The 18,169-nt window shown below is 44.5% G+C and overlaps 1 protein-coding gene across 2 annotated transcripts in view; it reads left to right on the top strand.

Moving 5' to 3' along the window:
- baiap3 (BAI1 associated protein 3) overlaps positions 1-10,288 on the top strand; it is a 30,672-nt gene extending 20,384 nt beyond the window's left edge. The window contains exons 13-34 of one of the 2 annotated variants that reach the window (XM_027003295.2): positions 122-214; positions 303-406; positions 599-716; positions 928-1,052; positions 1,536-1,626; positions 1,722-1,778; positions 1,947-2,044; positions 2,341-2,392; positions 2,495-2,646; positions 2,911-3,034; positions 3,479-3,622; positions 3,721-3,816; positions 4,257-4,472; positions 4,743-4,811; positions 4,912-4,991; positions 5,193-5,301; positions 6,016-6,087; positions 6,171-6,254; positions 6,604-6,724; positions 6,866-6,989; positions 8,014-8,219; positions 8,709-10,288. In XM_027003295.2, the coding sequence (XP_026859096.2) occupies positions 122-214; positions 303-406; positions 599-716; positions 928-1,052; positions 1,536-1,626; positions 1,722-1,778; positions 1,947-2,044; positions 2,341-2,392; positions 2,495-2,646; positions 2,911-3,034; positions 3,479-3,622; positions 3,721-3,816; positions 4,257-4,472; positions 4,743-4,811; positions 4,912-4,991; positions 5,193-5,301; positions 6,016-6,087; positions 6,171-6,254; positions 6,604-6,724; positions 6,866-6,989; positions 8,014-8,219; positions 8,709-8,812 (2,439 nt within the window). In that variant the 3' untranslated portion in view covers positions 8,813-10,288. Of the gene's footprint in view, positions 1-121; positions 215-302; positions 407-598; positions 717-927; positions 1,053-1,535; positions 1,627-1,721; positions 1,779-1,946; positions 2,045-2,340; positions 2,393-2,494; positions 2,647-2,910; positions 3,035-3,478; positions 3,623-3,720; positions 3,817-4,256; positions 4,473-4,742; positions 4,812-4,911; positions 4,992-5,192; positions 5,302-6,015; positions 6,088-6,170; positions 6,255-6,603; positions 6,725-6,865; positions 6,990-8,013; positions 8,274-8,708 lie in introns of both variants that reach the window. The other variant, XM_027003369.2, reaches the window with a different exon arrangement.
- The last annotated feature ends 7,881 nt before the right edge of the window (positions 10,289-18,169 follow it).

Here is an 18,169-nt window from a genome sequence, read left to right as displayed (position 1 = left end):
ATAGAAGAAGTAAACAGTGTCTTAGTTTTTTTGCTTGGATTAGAGTCATGACCTAGATTAGAGTCATGACCTGAGCTACATAAATCTGATGCAAAGGCCTTTATTTGGCTGTTTTTCACAGCGGGACACCACTTTGACTAAAATGGTCTCAAATGTGGTCATCCATCAGAAGATGTTAAGTCAGATTTTGGAGTATGAGCACAGACACATTCAGGTTGGGCTTCTATATACATATATGTAATTAAAAAAACAAACTTTTTTTTTCTATGAACAGTTATTATTGTATGTTGCATCCTTTACAGAAAGAGCCCTATAACTGGAATGGACAAGTGTCTCCGGCAGCGTGGACTGTTCTTTCCCATCATGCTGTACAGGCTGACCTATCACCTTTGCAGCAGGCAATCATGTGTGTATCAACTTCCAATTTGTTCTTGGAAACAGGATTAGCACTCCATATACACCTCACTCACAACATTGCCCCAGGTCAGCGAAACACAGAACCCACCTGAAACTACTGCCTTGGTGAAGGCTGCATGCATGAGCACTGTGGATATACTGATGGCTAGCTGGTGAGTGTGTGTTTGGTGTGCATTCGCAGTCGCTGGCACTGCTACAGCAGTCACCATCGAGCCCAGCGGCTGTGCTACTCGCTGCTGCTCAGACTGCTACGTGCCGTGGGGACCGAGTGGGAGACCGGTGGTGGCCGAAATGAGCTGGTATGTCCTCTTTGTACACAACCTCACAGATACTTAACAGCACGGAACATTTGTGCACAGAGGTGGAGTGAAGGCCTTTGTGCACAGATATGCAGAGGTTGCTTTGAGGTCTTAGAGCAGTACTCTGAGCTAAGTGGGATTCAGGTGAAAAATGCAGAATGTAAAGTGGTTTGATGTCTCTTTGGGGCTGTAATGCTGTCTGTTGTTGCAGGAGAGTGTCTTGGCCAAGAGCTTTAAGCTCTACTGTGACTTCTGCCTGTCTCTCATGAAAGGCATGAGGCAGGTGTTCCCTTGTACCAACCCTGCAGCCATCACACGATGTGAGCTGATGCTGAGGTAAACACACACACACACATGCACACCCCCCTCCCCACACACACACACACTTACTGGCGAGTCTCTTCAAATTCAATCTTTTTAAGATATCAAAGATGTTGCATTTGTGGAAGTTACAGGTGTAGTGTCCTTTCTCGCTCATGAGTTTTCTGGGAGCTATATCAGCTAGAGAGATTGGAAAGATCTCCTGGGGGGCCTTTTCCAACATTCTTCTTAAATGTTGTATAGTGCACTTGTCTCACAAGGAAATTAGTCAATAGTATCAGCGCACAAAAACAGACTCAGATTAAACAGGCTGATAGGCATTATGGACAGGGGTCCTCTGGTCTGCTTTTGACATTCAACACATGAAAATCATATGAAAATACTAGCACACATGTAACTCAAAGATGATAGGTGCAATGTATGATAAGCAGTTGACTGGCTTAGCTACATATGCTCATATTTCATGCCTATGATGTTAACATATTGTGTTTGTGACAGGACGATTGGACAGATACAGTCAATGCAAGTATTTAAGGATGTTTGTCCTAATCGCAAAGAGCTTCACCTTGAAATTGCAACTGTTATAAAGGTATGATTAAACCTCTCAACTAACAATGTTGTTAGTGATTGGGGGGTTTCAGAGGTATTCAGGCCCTCCTCTTGTACTTTCTCCTCTGAATACAGAAAGGCACAGTTGAGTGGTATGAGGGCACAATTTCTCACTTTAAACCAGATGAAGGGGTAAGTGTCTGTTTTTCAATAAACATTACTGTGCAGTAGAGCTTATGTGCCCAGTCATGTTTCATCACCTAGCCATATTATGAGCATCCAGAGCGGTGGAGCAAGGCAGAGGCCTTTTGCTAGCTGATGGTGCTGATGGTGCAGTGGTTTGTACATGTTCTCCTGCAGACTCTGGAAGAACAGCTGGAGAGGCTTGTTCTGGTGGTGGATGCAGTGTGTGTAGATGTGCAGAGAGGACTGAATGTCTACAACAAGCTGTTTCACAGGTAACTGCTCAGGGTGCTGAACGTTTTGTCTAGCAGCGTCCTACTTTGCTGTTTAGAGGTCTTGCCTCCTCTTTTAATTTCAAGAACTATAGTCAAAAGCAAAAATATTAAAATGCTCTCAAGGGCTCCTGGTTGTGTGGTCCAGGTGTGTTAGATTAGATCTAGAAGTAACTATGCAAAGGTGACTATGCAGTTGCACCATTGCCGAGGTGCGGTCCAACTCATCAGTGCCACCTCATGGAAGATGAAGGTGAAGCCACCTGTCCATCAGAAACTGAGTTTGTTGTTTCTTTCAGCTCAGTGAAGGTGGACTTCTTCAGTATCTCCTATCGGCAGCTAGAGAAGCTGGTGCGTATGGAAATTCGAGAGAACACTCCAGTTAATTCTCCTATTGATAAACATGAGTTGGGAAAGCGTGGTGCTAAGAGTGAGATCGTGCCATGTGTCCAGGTGGCCGATGACGTGAATGTTGCCATGGAGCGGGTTTGCGGGACTCTAGAGCAGGAGAGCTCTCGGCTCTCCCAGACCATGGGGGAGACCCTGTTCGAGCTCTTCATGTCTCTGAAGACCCTCAAACGCTTCAGGGAGTTCCTGCCTCTCAAGTGAGTCACAGCATCACACATCTTCCATCTGTGAGGATCAGATCACTCAGAGTTTCAGTGGGGCCATATAAAAGAGCATGACCCGTACAGCAGGAGGATGGCCATATGTGGCTGATAGGTTATTAAAAATAGTTAACATTGCTATCTTCAGCTCAGCAACTCTGAATGTTCTGTCATGATTTTGAAGTGCTATTTATAAATAAATGTTTGAGAGACAGTTATCTGTTTTGATTATGCATGGCTTTTCTTAAAAATTGTTTTTAGGGATACTAAGATGTTGGCGCTGACTGGATTTCACAACTGGTTCAAAACCTCCATCCATAAATGGCTCCAGATCGTTCATGAGAAATCAGTGGAAAGAATCTGCAAGGCAGTGGAAATGGACCAGGCATGTTGGGGTCAGACCGTGAAAAACAAAGTCCTTGGCTTGATTGTGCAACCAGCCCTAAGATGAAGAAAGACGGTCCACATTTACATAATGACCTAGGAAACTGTGGTCTCTCTGATTTCTACTTCCTCTGGTGTGAAAAATTAATAGTTTTCTTCCCGCTAGGACATAAATATCTCACATTCAAATTTACCAGCAGGGTTCCCTCTGTATTCATTTACACATTTATGTGTGTGTCGGTATAGTTCCAATGTGTGTACATGTGTGTAAGTGAGTGAGAGAGAGAGAAAGGAAGAGAGTAGCTATAAGAGTGGCTGTGTTTGTGTTTTGTGTGTGTGTGTGTGTGTGTGTGTGTGTGTGTGTGTGTGTGTGTGTGTGTGTGTGTGTGTGTGTGTGTGTGTGTGTGTGTGTGTGTGTGTGTGTGATTGTGTGAGAATGAAACAGTTGGAGCCAGTCCACAAGCAGGCAAAACACAGCTCCTCAGCAGTGGACCTCAGCACATGCTTCAGCCAGGTGCGAGAGTTCTGGATGCAGCTGTCATGGCCTGACTCAGCAGGCGCGTTCATCTTCATCACTCGTCTGACGGATGTGAGAGCTCATACACAATACACACAAAGGTTGCTGCGATTCAGCAGAGGGAACATCCCTACATGGTTTTGAAGCCTGCACTATTTGGTTTGGTGCAGAACTTCTGCAGCGAGGCTGTGTCCTACTCTGAGCTCCTGAAACGTAAGGTTGAGAGGAGCCAGCTGGGTGGAGACCACCGGAGCTTCACTGTGCAGGTACGACCCATGGGGAGCAAGGAGGGTTCACTCTTTCCATCAGTGCTGGGTTAATGGCATGACCCATGGGGAGTGGGGAGGGGAGGGTTCGCTGTTCCCATCAGCGCTGGGTTAATGGTACGACCCATGGGTAGCAGGTGGGGATGGTTTGCTGCTCCCTTCAGTGCTGTGTTAATGGTACAGCCCATGGGTAGCTGGATGTGAAGGCTCGTTGTTCCTTTCAGTGCTGAGTTATTGGTACTGCCCAGCAGGAGTCAGCAGGAGCATGTGGGTTAACGTCAGTGCTTTGTCCCTGACAAGAAGCTTCTGCTTGCTGCAATTTATGTCCAGTGCCTTGACCTTTCCTCCTTCCCCTTTCAGGCCTCCCACATTTTCTCTCCCTGTCGTTCTCATTACCTCTATCACCCCCTCCCTTTATCCCACTGCCTGCATCTGTGCAGCTGTGTGTGGCGCTGAACGATGCCGAGCACGTGCGCTTGTACCTGGCTGGCCTGCCTCGGGAGCTGGGCTGGCAGAGCGTGGAGCAGGCCATGGAGGAGTCGTGTGGAGCCGAGGGCAAGGAGCAGGTGAACAAGGCCCTGAATGGTCAGCTCTACAACGCCGACCTGGACCTTCAGAGGGAGGTCAAGCGCCTCATCACGCACCTCACTGATAAGGTACTTGGCAAGCACCATAACTGAGATTACAAAGAAGCACTAACAGCCTTCATTCATCCATACCTTCAAAGTGAAGGATAATGAATCAATCATTAGCCATGGAGAGTAATTGCGGCACTAGACTGTGCTTCTTAAGAGGGCCATTGTGATGAGTCATTACAGGGCACTTCTAATAAAGAGCACTAGCTTTCATGCCTTGCTGAACTCTTGCATACCCTGCAGATGCTTGTTGTCACTGACAGCATTGTCTGTTTGGGTGGCTCTGTGCAGATGCTTCCTGAGCTCCGGAGATGCATTCAGCACATCGGCCTCTCTCCAGACACAATAAACAACGACGATGTGAGTGCCAGGGGGGTTTCCATGACTGCCTCTTGATATGTGCGACTGTGAGTCTGTTACGGGAACATCAGTAACTTACCTGTGTTGTAATCTGTTCCAGGCAGTGTCTCCGCTGATGAAATACCTAGAAACCACCTTGGTCATTCTCAGTGAGTCACTGGTGAAGGAGAACTTGTCAAGGTAATTCCAAATGTTGCACCTAAAGGAAATGGCTTGTAATTATATGCCAGCTAGTAGTAATTGTAAGGATAGGAGTGAGGAGTAGTTTTGCTGAGTGCCCTTTGTGTGTAAAGGTGATACAGCAAAGTGTGGATGATTACTGGTTTGCAGGTGTAGTTACTGAATGAATTTGCTATGTGCTTAAATCTGGTGCTCTTGCAGGGTTCTGCAGAGTCTCTGGGAACTGCTACTCAGAATGATTCTGGACTCTGTGGCAGAAAACAGAGGTGTCCAAGTGGAGTTCTACACACGTTTCCAGTACACCATAGAGGTTAGTGAAGAGCATTAGAACATAGGTCGTCATGTGCAAGTGATATCTCATGACTGTGCTTGCATAGTTAGGTGTGCACAAGACTTTTCAGTAGGACTCCACATGTAAGGTGAGATTCCAAAGATGTAACAGCTCCTGTGGCTTGTAAACTTGTATTGACTGCAAAAAAAAAAAAAAAAAAAAAGAAGCTGCTCACCTCATACAAAAGCCCAAACTAATTACTACACTAATTGCTGGGTTTCATTCCCTGGTAGTGTCTATTTATGTTTAGACAGTAGCACTATTTTGGCTGAGGTATCCCTTTAATAGTCACACTTTCCACTCTGCATCCTGGCATCATAGGAGTCCATCAGATATTCACAATTCTTCCTGGCAGTCATTCATCCATGTACTAAGGGGAGTCCCCACAAGAATGACAATGTGTGAGCATCATTAGTCCAAGGGACAGGAACTGGCAAGAATGCAGGATGGCTCTGCCTGAAAAGGCATGCGTTGCTGGGTTGTGTGGGATGCGTATAGTTGGTCTGTTGGCAAAGCAAGGGCACATTGACCAAATGGCTTCTGATGAGAGAGCAAGAGTGAGAGTGAAATTGAGAGTGTGAGTGAGTGAGAGTTTAGTGGTGGCTAGGATGAAGTTGTGGGGCGCCTTGGTGACACACCAGCCCAGATACCGAGAAGAACACTAGGAGCTTAATGACAACCCTTTTCCCTCAGAAACTGGTGCGGTTCTTCCATGCTAATGGTGAAGGGCTGCTCCTGGAGGATCTGAAGAGTGGAGACTACAAGGTAACATTGATCCAATACTTTCCACTACAGTGAACCTTGCCGCTGGTGACCTGCCTGGACACTGAGCCTGTCTGCTGTTACAGGTCCTGGAAGAGGAGCTGAGACTGAACAAGTGCTCCTCCTTCGAGCTGATCGAGCAGTACTTCCTAGAGAAGATCTCCCAGCAGGTAGGCAGTAGCCCTGCTGGGCTCTGACTGCTCTCCTGCAGAGAGAGGGGGTGTTGATTGGGAGCTGAGACATCACAGAGAGCTCCCATCCTTCCACTGATGATTAAAAGTTTACACCACTCACTTCCGCTCGAACTAGAGGTGCTTTGCACCAAACTTGTCACTTGGGTGCAGTCTCAGTTGCTTGTTTACCAGAAGAGGCAATTTATAAAAGAAAAAATAACTTCTGCAAGGTAATCTTTTAACTTTTATCACAAGCCAACTAATCTAAATGATGTGTTGCCACAGGCATGGAGGTCTACAGAAGAAATGATTTCAATCAGATTGAAATAACGTATCTGCATTTCAGAGAATTCTGAAGCACAGTCGCTTTGGCCGTATTAGTGTGAAATGTTACTACGATGCCCCCGAGCAGAGACTCACTGTGGAGATACTGCACGCTGCTGACCTAATTGCCTTGGATGCAAATGGTAAGTCCAAGCTTGAATCGGACTCCATGCCCTGTCCTGTCCTCTTCCACCTGCACTTCCAGTTTATTCCAGATTTGGACAGAATGTGTGTTTGTACCTGGGCCATCCTGAGAAGTGTCTTCCTTATCTTCTCTCCTTTAGGGCTGAGCGACCCCTTTGTCATAATAGAGCTCTGCCCTCACCACCTCTTCCCTAACTCCAGAAGCCAGCGCACTCAAGTAAAGCTGAAGACCCTACACCCGGTTTTTGATGAGGTCTTCTACTTGTGAGTAGGAACAGTGGGTTAGAAATACATTACACTTGGTAGTGCAAGACCGAACGATGAAACAAGTCTGAAGAGACCTTAAGTAATCCAGTAATCGGGAAGCAGTAACAGTCAGAAAGCTGACTGAGAAGCCAAGTTTTGGTGGGTCATCTTGGGGAGGGGTGAAGCAGTTGCTTAAAAACTGCATCAGGAATTTGTGCAGCTGTTAGGTGAACGGTTTGATTCTGTAGAAACAAACGTAAATTAATAACAATTACCCTTATATAAACAATAGTAACCTATTTATTGACTAAAATTAATATGTGGCAATAATATGACTATAGCGCTATACAGGTATTATTGAAATTATTCAAATACCTCTTTGAGTGTACATATTAGAGAAATAGTCAGGTTTGTCTCCATAAAGCACCTACCATAAAGGCCAGACCTGTGCAGAAGTGATCTCAGCTGCAGCTAAAATGCCAGCTAATTTGCTGGTCCCCCCTCTGTTACTAATTTCCCTCAAGATAGTGTCCCTCATTTGCCTGGTTTCATCACTTGCTCTTGCTCTTCCTGACATGTTACACAGCCAGACACACACATTTAATAAAATGGCAAAAATTCAATAAAGTTGTTCAGAGTCAGGCAAAGGAAGCCAGAAAACTAGATGTGCCTGTTGCTTGCTTTTACTAAAACCTTAAACTGATTAACGAAATAAGATAAGTGTTTACATACTTTTTGAAATAATTGTAATAATAATCCACTTTGAGTTGAGTGGAGTATAAGTTTGTGTGTAAATTCATCAATAATGAAGCTATGAAATCGCATCTACTAAAAGGTGTAAAATATATGTTCACTGTGCTTTCCAGTATTAAATGCAGAGCTAGTTCTGAGCATGTTGATGTAGTTTGAGGTTTCTTTTTGAAACTGTGATTCCTGCTGTTTTTACTGTTGTCACTAGCCTTACATGTTGTGTGTATAGCACATGCTAAGCTTGTGAGCGCTACAGCAGGAGCTTCCTCTGGCTCTGATGGTCTCTCCACAGTCACGTCAGCCCTGAGCAGTACAGACACAGGTGCGCATGCCTTACCTTCACCGTGATGGATTATGATTGGCTGTCCACCAATGATTTTGCTGGGGAGGCGGTGTCTCCCTTGAGTGACTTCTGCTGGCCAGGCAGACCCAATGCTACCCCTGCCGGGAAGAACCTACAGCCGTTCATCCTGCACCTGTCCCGCCAGAAACCCAGCGGTACGCCCCCTGGCCCTCACCGAGGATGATCAACAAGGCGACTGTTAAGATGGGGTTAGCTAATAGCTTTTGGTGGAGTGTCCTTTCCCTGACAGAGTTCTATTTTGAGGGATTGTCTATGTCCAAATGTAAAAACATCTCATTGCTATTTTGAAGAGATGATTATAAGTAGTTTTGCAAAAGGCTGTATGTATAAGATTGAAAATCTATGCCTGCTCTTTACATGTAATGTCACAATGCATCTATTTCAGCATATTGGAGCACAGATATCAAGTTACTGTGATATATTAAAGTGAAGGCAGATCACATGTGTGACTCTTAAACCCTGATGCATCCCCAGTGCCTGTTGTATGCTGGCAGACATCTCCTGTTTGTTGAATGGATTTCCAATTACTTTTGTGATTCTCAACTAATAGGCTTTCTATTAAGAAGTTATTTTTGCTTGTCCCACTGGACTCCTTCCTGACTCAGTCTGTTCTCTTCAACCAGAGAAGCCAATCATGCGGATGCTGGAGGCGAGAACAGGAGACAGGGAGGCTCAGGAGTTTGTGCGGAGACTGAAGGAGATTGAGAAGTCGATGGAGGAAGAGTGATTTCTTGCCAGTGGTACATATTATTCCCAACTATGTGCTTTTCTACCTGTTCTATGTTTGCTATTTAAAATGAAACTCTTTTAAATGTGCATTTTTAATTGTTGTCTAGAAAAAAGAAGACTGTTGTTTAAAGATCAGTATTTTGTCACTGTTCAGCACTTATTGTGCTGTGGTTTAATGTTTTTTGACTCACAGGAATTGTGAAAATTAAATAACTTTAACAATAGTATATTTTGAAATATGTTTAGTTGGCTCTATGTCGTTAGATTTAAAAATGTTATCTGAAGCATGATTTCCTGTGACTTGAAATCTAAGACATGTTTAATGTGAGGATGAGACCAGGTACGTTTTCTTTCTGCAAAATGCAAACGCTTGAAAAGCACTCTAAAAAGCCAAATTTCACAAAGTTTATCTACAGCTGTATTATCATTGTAGCAAAGATAAACTTGTAAGATGTAACTTGTAAGATGACAGCTTCTTAAATCAAAAAAAACAATCATATTCACCTTTGTTATGATATTGGATAAACTGCTCTTCATGCGCAAATTACTGTCCAAAACTGTGAATGTTAGCTAAGCATTTGTTCTTGAATAACACTATGCTGTGTTAAGAATTTTACTGTAGCATTTTGGTGAGATTTTGTCTTTTGTAAAGATTGTTTGTTCATGCTAAGTGGTGATTTAATTGATTGGGTTTTATGTTTAGACATCTCTCCATTTCTATATTCTACCAGTTTTATGATTGGCAATCCAACCCTTGCAGAAAGCATGGAGAAGGCCGTTGGCCAAGGTTTTAAAAATTACTCTACAGATTTTTAAAGTGCAAAGTTGTTTTTTTTTTCTTTCTGAAATGCAGCCACTGATTTTCAATACTTTTATGAAGAGAGCATCAAGAGCTGGGTGAACTAAGGTCCTTTCTGATTAATTCCTTGCTCTAAAAGTTGTTTTACCTTCAGAAGTCTCATTTGTTTCTGAATTATTTCCCAACACTTGGTCTTTACAACACTACCTCTTCAGTAATCTTATTTCTCTCATATTTCTATTTGTTCTTTTATTTATGAGGGATTAATCAAGGTACAATACCTTCTTTTGTCATACTAGTTTTTTGTCACTATTTGTTAAGTTTTGTGCTGTTGTAATGTACATTAAAACTATGCTTGACATTAAAACAGTACAAAACTGACCCCCAATCCCAAACTCGGGCCTGATTTCCAGCAGACCCTTCCTTCTCTGCTTTATTCTTCAACACCTCTTTTCTTTTGACACACACTTAGACACACATACTCTTGAGGCAAAAACACCCTTGCTGTCATCCAAGAGTACACCCAGCCCCCATTAAACCACACATACCAGCGATACTGTTGAAAACTTTTAACGCTGTGTGAAACTATTGGCACCTCTCCATATCCCATGCGACTAATGGTGTATTGTATGTGGGCATGTGCGTGTGTGTGCGTGTGCAGTGAACTCAATAAAGAAACAGCAACAACAAGACTTTTATCAAGAGCAATCTGTCACGAGTGAAGGATTCATTTGTCAGTGCTCAGTGAGGGCTCAGGTAGAGATGGACACCTGCCTTGGCCAGACCAGCTGCCCACACTGCCCTGGCCTCAGGCCAGAACCTGGGAAATGGAGTCTTCAGGAGAGCTGACAGCAGACCAGATTATACTATCTGAGGCCTCCTCAAGCGTATTACTACTGCAGGCTCTCAATATCACATGCTGCCTTTATTATGGACCCAAACAACACCAAAGAAGCCATGCCCTTCTCAGACCACTACATCAGCATGGACACCCATCCTTTTTTACAGTCAAAAACCTACAAAGCTCATGTAACAGGGTTGAAAACAATCTATTATGACTCGCCTTAATATTAGATTAACATATTTGATTCGAAACTTTGGACGTCACTGCAGATTTTATATATTGATATATTTTAGGCATGATTGTCATAAAATTATGCAATAATGGCAAAACGAAATCAGCTACTTATGTAACTGTGATCATGCCTGCACAATGGGTGTGGTCAGGGTGAAAAAGGTGGAGAGCAGTGAATGCTAAAGCTAAGACTCACCACTAGGTGTCCCCATAGTCTAAAGATTTCTGCCATCAATTCTTTAACTGGAAACTAGGTAGCATTGTTACCGATTAAACTGATTTATTAATAGACTGCAGCAGTACAAGATTGCCGGCTTTTTAGGATTTGTAACCTGTGTTTAGCTATCATTTACTGTTTTTTACAGTTGACTTTACTAGTTCCCATCAAACCACTGTAACCCAGAGCAACAGTGCAATTAGCCTACCGGAGGAGGTGGAACAGTCTGAGAGAACAGCACAGTAACATCATAATTATGAATACACATTAAACCAGAGCATAGACACCCAGTTATTATCTTCCATTCGACCACTGACATGGAAGTTCTACACGTCACAATAGTAAAGAGATGAACTTGCTTATCACACATAGCCTGTAATTAGGCCCTGAAGTTAAACTCCAGTCTGAATACAGGTGTTTGGTGTTGCTTATGTTTTTCCACTGAAGGCTCATCTGATTATTTTTTCTTCTTGCCTCCCATTGGACAGTGGGAATTGCCCAGCCAATGATGTTCCACTTTTGGCCCCCCAAAAACTCCATAGTCACTTTGGCAGTTTGGGGTCATTGTTACTGCGCAAGCTGAAGTGTGATCCAGTGAGTTGTAATATGTTTAGTACAGAACTATGACTTAGCAGTTTTATGCTTTTCTACACTTTAGAATTCATGCTGCTGCCGACAAAGCCGACAAAGCCCCAATAAAGACTACAGTGATCCAGTTCCACTGTAAGCAATCAACGCCCATCTGTGGATCACAGAGGAGCTGGTCTGATTTGGATCATGAGCATTCCCTGTTTCACAGTGTTCTCTTTCCGTCACTTAAGAATGATTGATGTTGACACACCCACTGTTTGGTTCATCATGAGGTAACAGCAACAAGACGTTTGTCTATATACATTATGTTACCTCTCTTGTGCATGAATTAATGATAGAACAATACATAGCTGATAAAGACATCACTGAACCACAGCTTGTCCAATAAAATTACAATAGGAGGACTCTGTTTAACTGTGTAACAAGGACTATAATTCCAATAGCCTTCATTCAAGTAGAGACATACATTCCCTAAAATTTAAACTGACTCTCTTAACCTACTTATTTAATTTCACATCTGCTGTTCTTAAGTATAAAGCTTAAACAAAACTCCTGTCACCGGCCCAGTTACTTTTAGACTCCATTACCCCTCAGCAGGTTGCACTGAGGTGTGTTCTGGTGCTAATCTTCTCTGGTTACGTCGTGAGCTGAGGGCTGCTCAGACTCGCGTGAGGCCCCAGGCACATTTGGGCTCAGCTCCAGGGGTTTCCTGCACTGGCTGGCAGGAACTCGTAAAGTCAGCCATGGACTGTTTAGCTCTAAGGAGCGCCTGCTGGTGGTAAAGCCCTGTTGGTCATTACACGTTGTGTGTGGGCCTTCCCCAACACAACACTGTTCTCTACCCTTTCAGTCACTTGGGACAATAGGTGGGTGGGACAGAGACGACCAGGCCACATCTCAGGTCTGGAAGCTGTTTCATGTTCTCTTTTAGAATCTCATAGTATTAACAAAATACTTTTTCTATCTTTTTTATTTTTGGCACTTGTAGTCATTTTTCTTTGGGTGGCGCATTTCCACGCAGGATCATAGCATGCATGCAGTGTTGGACTACTTGCCACATGTGGTGTGCAGCCAGGCCGGGGGAGGAGCAAACCCCGGCCTGCTGGGCCAAATAAGAGGCAGGTGGAACCCGAAGACCCCAGTGGAGGGGGAGGGAACACTGGCATGGCAGTGCTGTCTTTTTAAGAAGAGGGAAATGGTGGAAGACCCCCCAGGGTTGCATGTGTGGAAAAAAAACAATGGTCAGAGCTTAGGCTCCTTGTTTCTTCAGCGCCCTAAATTCGATATGTAAAACTAATGAATACCAGAGTGCAAAGAAAGAATGAGGAGTAAGAGAGAGTGGGAGAGAGAATTACATGGTTTGATATCATGGTATGTCTCCTGTCTCTGAGATTAATGTATTTACCCTACCAGTCATTTAGTTTTTCTGGACATCCCATAAGAACCATTATCTTTTAAGATTAACACCATGTTGTTATTCAGGAGATATTTTACTCCTTTAACAAAAAGTTAAACATCTCAGATTTCTCTTTAACTCCTCCAGTGCTGAAAACATGATTTGTACTTTGAAGATTCACTTCCAATAAGTGCATTGGGAAAGCTAAATGGGAAGCATGAGCTTGATGAGGACTAGAACCGTGCATCTGAGAGAGTGCAGGAGAAGCTCTGCCTGGGTGCCTGCTCTGGGAAGGCTGGCTCTTTGCTGCTCTCACTGGCAGATGTGTTTATTAGCTCTGATCTGCTCTGATCCTTCACCACCCTTATCAGCTCTCATGCCACACTAATTCAGCTACAAGCTACTTAACGATAAAGAGGCTTTCCGCTCCAGAGCCCAGCTCCGCCCAAATGGTCATGCCAACAACGCCCCACATTGGCTCTTTCTTACTCATTCAGGCCATGAGCACACAATTAAAGCCTCAATATCACATCAGATGCAATCATGGAAAGATATTTATGCGTGCCAGGCTGTCATTAAGTGAGGAGCTCATATCGCTTGAGTCGTGTCAGAACATGTCCAGTGGAAGCAGGGCACTTCTTGCTTGGGGTATTTCCAGACTCAGAGGAGAGTGGAGCTCAAAGCAACATGCCATCAAAGGCACAGAGAGAGAGAAAGAGAGAGATAAAGAGAGAAAGAGAGAGAAAGCCATTAAGAAGGGGGAAATACAGCTTTTCACAAAACCTCATTACGTTTCAAAACTAAACACGACTGCTGGTGGTAATGAGAAATCGAAATTGGGAGTTGTTGGTGGGTAGAAGTGTGCTATCAAACACAAGAAAACATAAACTTACTTCACCAGAAGCAACTCAAAAGAAATGGAGTGAAGGTCTTTGCTATGGGCCGACAGCACATAATTAGTCTCCTGGAGATAAGAGTGCAGATGCAGACACCTGTTGAAAGGGGACTGGCTGTGGCGTTGGGGTAATTAGGCATGGTAGAGAGTGAGGCAAGAGAACTCCGGACGAGGGAGGGCCATTACAGTGACTTCTTTGTGGGTGCTGTCAAAGAGAAGAGAAATTATATTGGACTGTTTGCCCCAAGGAACGCATCTGGGTGTGGCTAATGGGACAAGAGCCTAAACAGCTCAGTAGCTCCTCCCTCCAGGGCTGGCTCCCAGAAAGTGCAGATTCAGCCACTTCATATGTGTATATGGGGGGGGGGAGAGAGAGAGAGAGAGAGAGAGAGAGAGAGAGACCCACTCTGAGGGGAGGAATGAAGCTCATTATTGTATCTAAATTTAAACTGTAGTATTCAGATGGTGCAATGGTGCAATGGAAGCCAGCATTAAATGCCATCTCTACAGTTGAGTGATGAAACATAAAAAGCCAGTGTGCCATTAACAGTGCCACCTGGTATACTTGACTCAATTCATCATCATAATGACACAGGTCAGCTGACGGCGCTCCAGTCATTGCAGAGATGGGGGGAGGGGGGATGTACAACCTTTGGAATACAGCAGACACATTGTTTCTGTTTCATCCTCCTTTTTTAGAGCTATACTGAATTGGCTACACATGAGTGAACATCCGAGTTTTGTTTCTGCTGAGCTTACAAAGTTTATAGGTCAGTTTCCTTTTGTAAACACATGTGAAGCATCACATGAGCTTCCCTTGACCTCTTCCCTTGTCCTCATGCTTGCTGGTAGCAGGCCTCAGTGGCTCAGAACATGTGGGCCCATGGGATTGCTTGATTGGCTGGCCCCATGAACTGCCTCAGAGTAGGTGGGCTACCTTCTTTGTCACCCAGATCCTGACTGAGGGTGCCTGTAAGGTGACATGGATACAGGCGAGATAAGGCCCTGTGTGGCTTGACCCCCCCGCTTGGCCTCCCTCTTGACACAAACACGCATGCTCACCCACATTTAGGATCAGCAAACATCACCGCTGGACCGGAAAGTTCCACTTCAGAGGGTTTGACCCTTTCACCAGACTGAGATCACACCAGATGTGTATGTGTGTGTGTGTGGTAGGGGGGTTGTTGTCAAACTTGAGAGTACACCTCTGTGAGTGCTCGCTATCATTGGTACAGGCTGACAAGTATCAAAATCTGCAACAAAGTATCAGATCAGGATCTTATCTAGATCACTTGGCCTCAAAAGCAAATCTAATCCAATGCCTGTAAATCCAACACTCATGCAAACCAATAAACTCAAATCCTGGAATGGTACCTCCACAGCTGTTTTTTTTTTTTTTTTTCATTAAAACCTTTTTTTGGAGCCTGGAGTTTAAAAACAAAATGTATATCAAACTTCTTATCAATTGTTCCCATTTGCCTCCTTATTAAATAGAATGCCTCAGTAACTCTTCAAATCTAAGATCCAGGAAGTAAGCTAGTGGGTCAGAAAATCCTTAAAAGTGATCCAGTTTTAATTGAATGTATAAGACCACCACTAAATGACCCCCCGTCTATTGCCTGTTCTATGAAGCACTAATACCTTGTATACAGTCCCACCCCTTCTTCTGACACCATGATGCTGTAACCTTTTCTTTATTTCCTCAACCACCACAGGCAGGGCATCTGTGGGTCAAGTGGTCAGTTGCCATGGCCCCCTGAGTGTCCACTGCCTCTTCCCTTTGAAGTCTTGGGGGTGCAGAAAGCTACCGGTTTCCATGACCACCAACCGTGAAAAGGAGAAGAATGGCACCGATTGCCATGGCAGCAGCCTCCTGGTTCACAGTGAGGTCAGCAGACATCTTTTGGCTCCTCAGTGTAAGAAGAGAGTTCCCAGTACACCCCTCGCCAACGTTTAGTGAATACGGTGGATCCAGGGGAAGCTGCCAGCGTTTCCAAGCTGCCGTGCTGAGACCCTGTGCACGTTCTACACAGCGCTCGCTGCAGGACAGTGGCCTTCTCAACAGCATGGATAAAGTATATGCCTGGTTTGACTGGTGTAAGCATTTAAATAGTGAGTCTAGGCGCCTTTGTTGGGTTTTGTGTGGCAGGTCAACCCTAGCAAGTCATCCAGGCAAGCTAGCAACCAGCCAAGGGGAAGTCAGGGCATCAGGGGCAGTAGATGGCAGCAGGGGCAGTAGGGGCATAGCCTCCAGAGCAAGTGACCTGGAGAAGATTGTGGATCCCTTCTTATCTGAAGATGTTAGCCATCACTCCCTTCCACATGCTTGAATGAAAGAGACAAATAAGCTCTTGATGATAGTTACTGAATAGACACACATAAACTTAACATTTATATCACATGAATTTCTAAACTTCAAAGGTAAATTATACTGTAAGAGTCAGAAATAGTGGGTGTAATTGATAGCCAGGTATAAATGAATAGACAGTGAGGAAGAGACAGTGGTGGAGGGTTCCTCTCACGGAGGTCTTAAATGTCAACTCTGAGAATGAAGAACCCCCCCCCACACCTCCCAAACTTCATTACAAATGCCACAATCCATGCACTGTATGAGTCCCTTGCTGTGGCGCAGAGCCTCAGAAGGCCATCTTTCTTCTCTTCCCCTGAACCTTGTGACTTCTGGGAAGACCACTATGGGAATCTGTGGGAATGCCCTAGGACGGGTGAGAGGGTGGAGGGTGGTGGTGGGCTGGTGGGAGTCTGATGCTGTGAGTGTGAGAACCCCTGAGTTCCTAAAAGTTCACTGGCCATGCAGGCCTGTGGGTATAGTACATGGGGAGAGGGAGGGGTCATATGTCATATGTCAGGCACTCTCTCAGGGCCCATGGCATCTGCTTTTGCCACCACTGACCAGAGGGGACGCCTGCCCCCTCTGCCTCTGACCCGCCCCCTCTCCCTCAGATCCGCCTCCTCCCTCTGGTCAACAGCAGGCAGTGGTGCAGCAGGTGAAAAGCTTTTTTATGAGTGCAAAGCAGCTGTCCAAATGTTATCTTAGCATTATCGCAAAACTCGTAGAAACACAATCTCTCAACAAAGACACACAGATACTTTGCCTCTCCAACAGCCAAAACACACAGAAAATGGAGATCTTGCCCATCTTTGAATTCACATTTCTATAAACTACACTTCATGTATGCTATACCATAGTGCTTTTATCATTGAAGCAGAATAACCAAAGTGTAATGAAACAGTTCTTTTTTTCTTTTGTATTTTCATATATAACATACTTGAGCTCAGAAAATGCAATCTTGCCTAGCTCCCACACCTTTCATCTGGGTGCTGTCTGGTATAATACTATTCAGTAAAAAGCATATCGCCATCAACTGAAAAGAAGGGCAAATGAAAACTCCTTCAACTGAGTTGTTCAGCCCTGCAGCGTGTACCGTCATCTTATGCTTAACAGGATCATGTTACGCAGTTGTAATGCACTCTCGCTGACAACTGCCCATATGCAGGGGAGGGTTTTCACACCACCATATTTAATAGATCTGTTTACATGCTGCCATCTGTCATTTAAAAAAATCTGGAGCAGAAATTGCATTGCAGCATGACTGGGACATTTTCCATTAGTAGGAGCTGATATCAGCTGTCATTAAAACATTGTTGAGCCTCGGTGTACTGGCCTGTGTTCTCCTTCATGTTTACCAGAGTGGTCAAACATACACAATATGCTGCTTTCTGTCTCCTGCTAACCACCTTGATAAAGGGTATTTACATTATCTTACAGCCACTGAGATGAGTACATGTGCTTGCACATTTGTGTGTATGTATGTGGTGTGTGTTTGTGCTTCTATGTGTGTGCATATATACATGGGTGTGTATGGGTGTGTGTGTGTGTGTGTGTGCGTGCACACATGCATGTGTGAATGCATACATGTGTGGGTATGCATGTGTGTGGGTGTATGTGTGTGCGCACGTGTGCTTGTGTGTGTGTGTGTGTGTGTGTGTGTGTGTTAGCTGTTTGTTTGGTAAGTGCTCACTGCAGAAGACAGAACAAAGTGAGAGAGAACAGTCCACCCATACACCTGCTAACAGGCCCCAGCTGCTCCACTCTGTGTGCTTACCCTACCAAGCACCAAGCAGAGTCACTCACAGCTTTTCAGAGGCTTCTCCCTTGCATTCTCACAGAAACACACACACACACACACACACACACACACACACACACACACACACACACACACACACACACTGGCTGGGTGACATGCTCTCTCTCTCTTTCTTTCTCTCTCTCTCTCTCTCTCTCTCTCTCTCTCTCTCTCTCTCTCTCTCTCTCTCTCTCTCTCTCACACACACACACACACACACACATCTCAGTTGAG

This window comes from Electrophorus electricus, chromosome 8, assembly GCF_013358815.1.
Source record: "Electrophorus electricus isolate fEleEle1 chromosome 8, fEleEle1.pri, whole genome shotgun sequence".
NCBI classification, from domain to species: Eukaryota; Metazoa; Chordata; class Actinopteri; order Gymnotiformes; family Gymnotidae; genus Electrophorus; species Electrophorus electricus.
The sequence above is the reverse complement of the archived record's forward strand: the minus strand, read 5'-3'. Positions and strand labels throughout refer to the sequence as shown.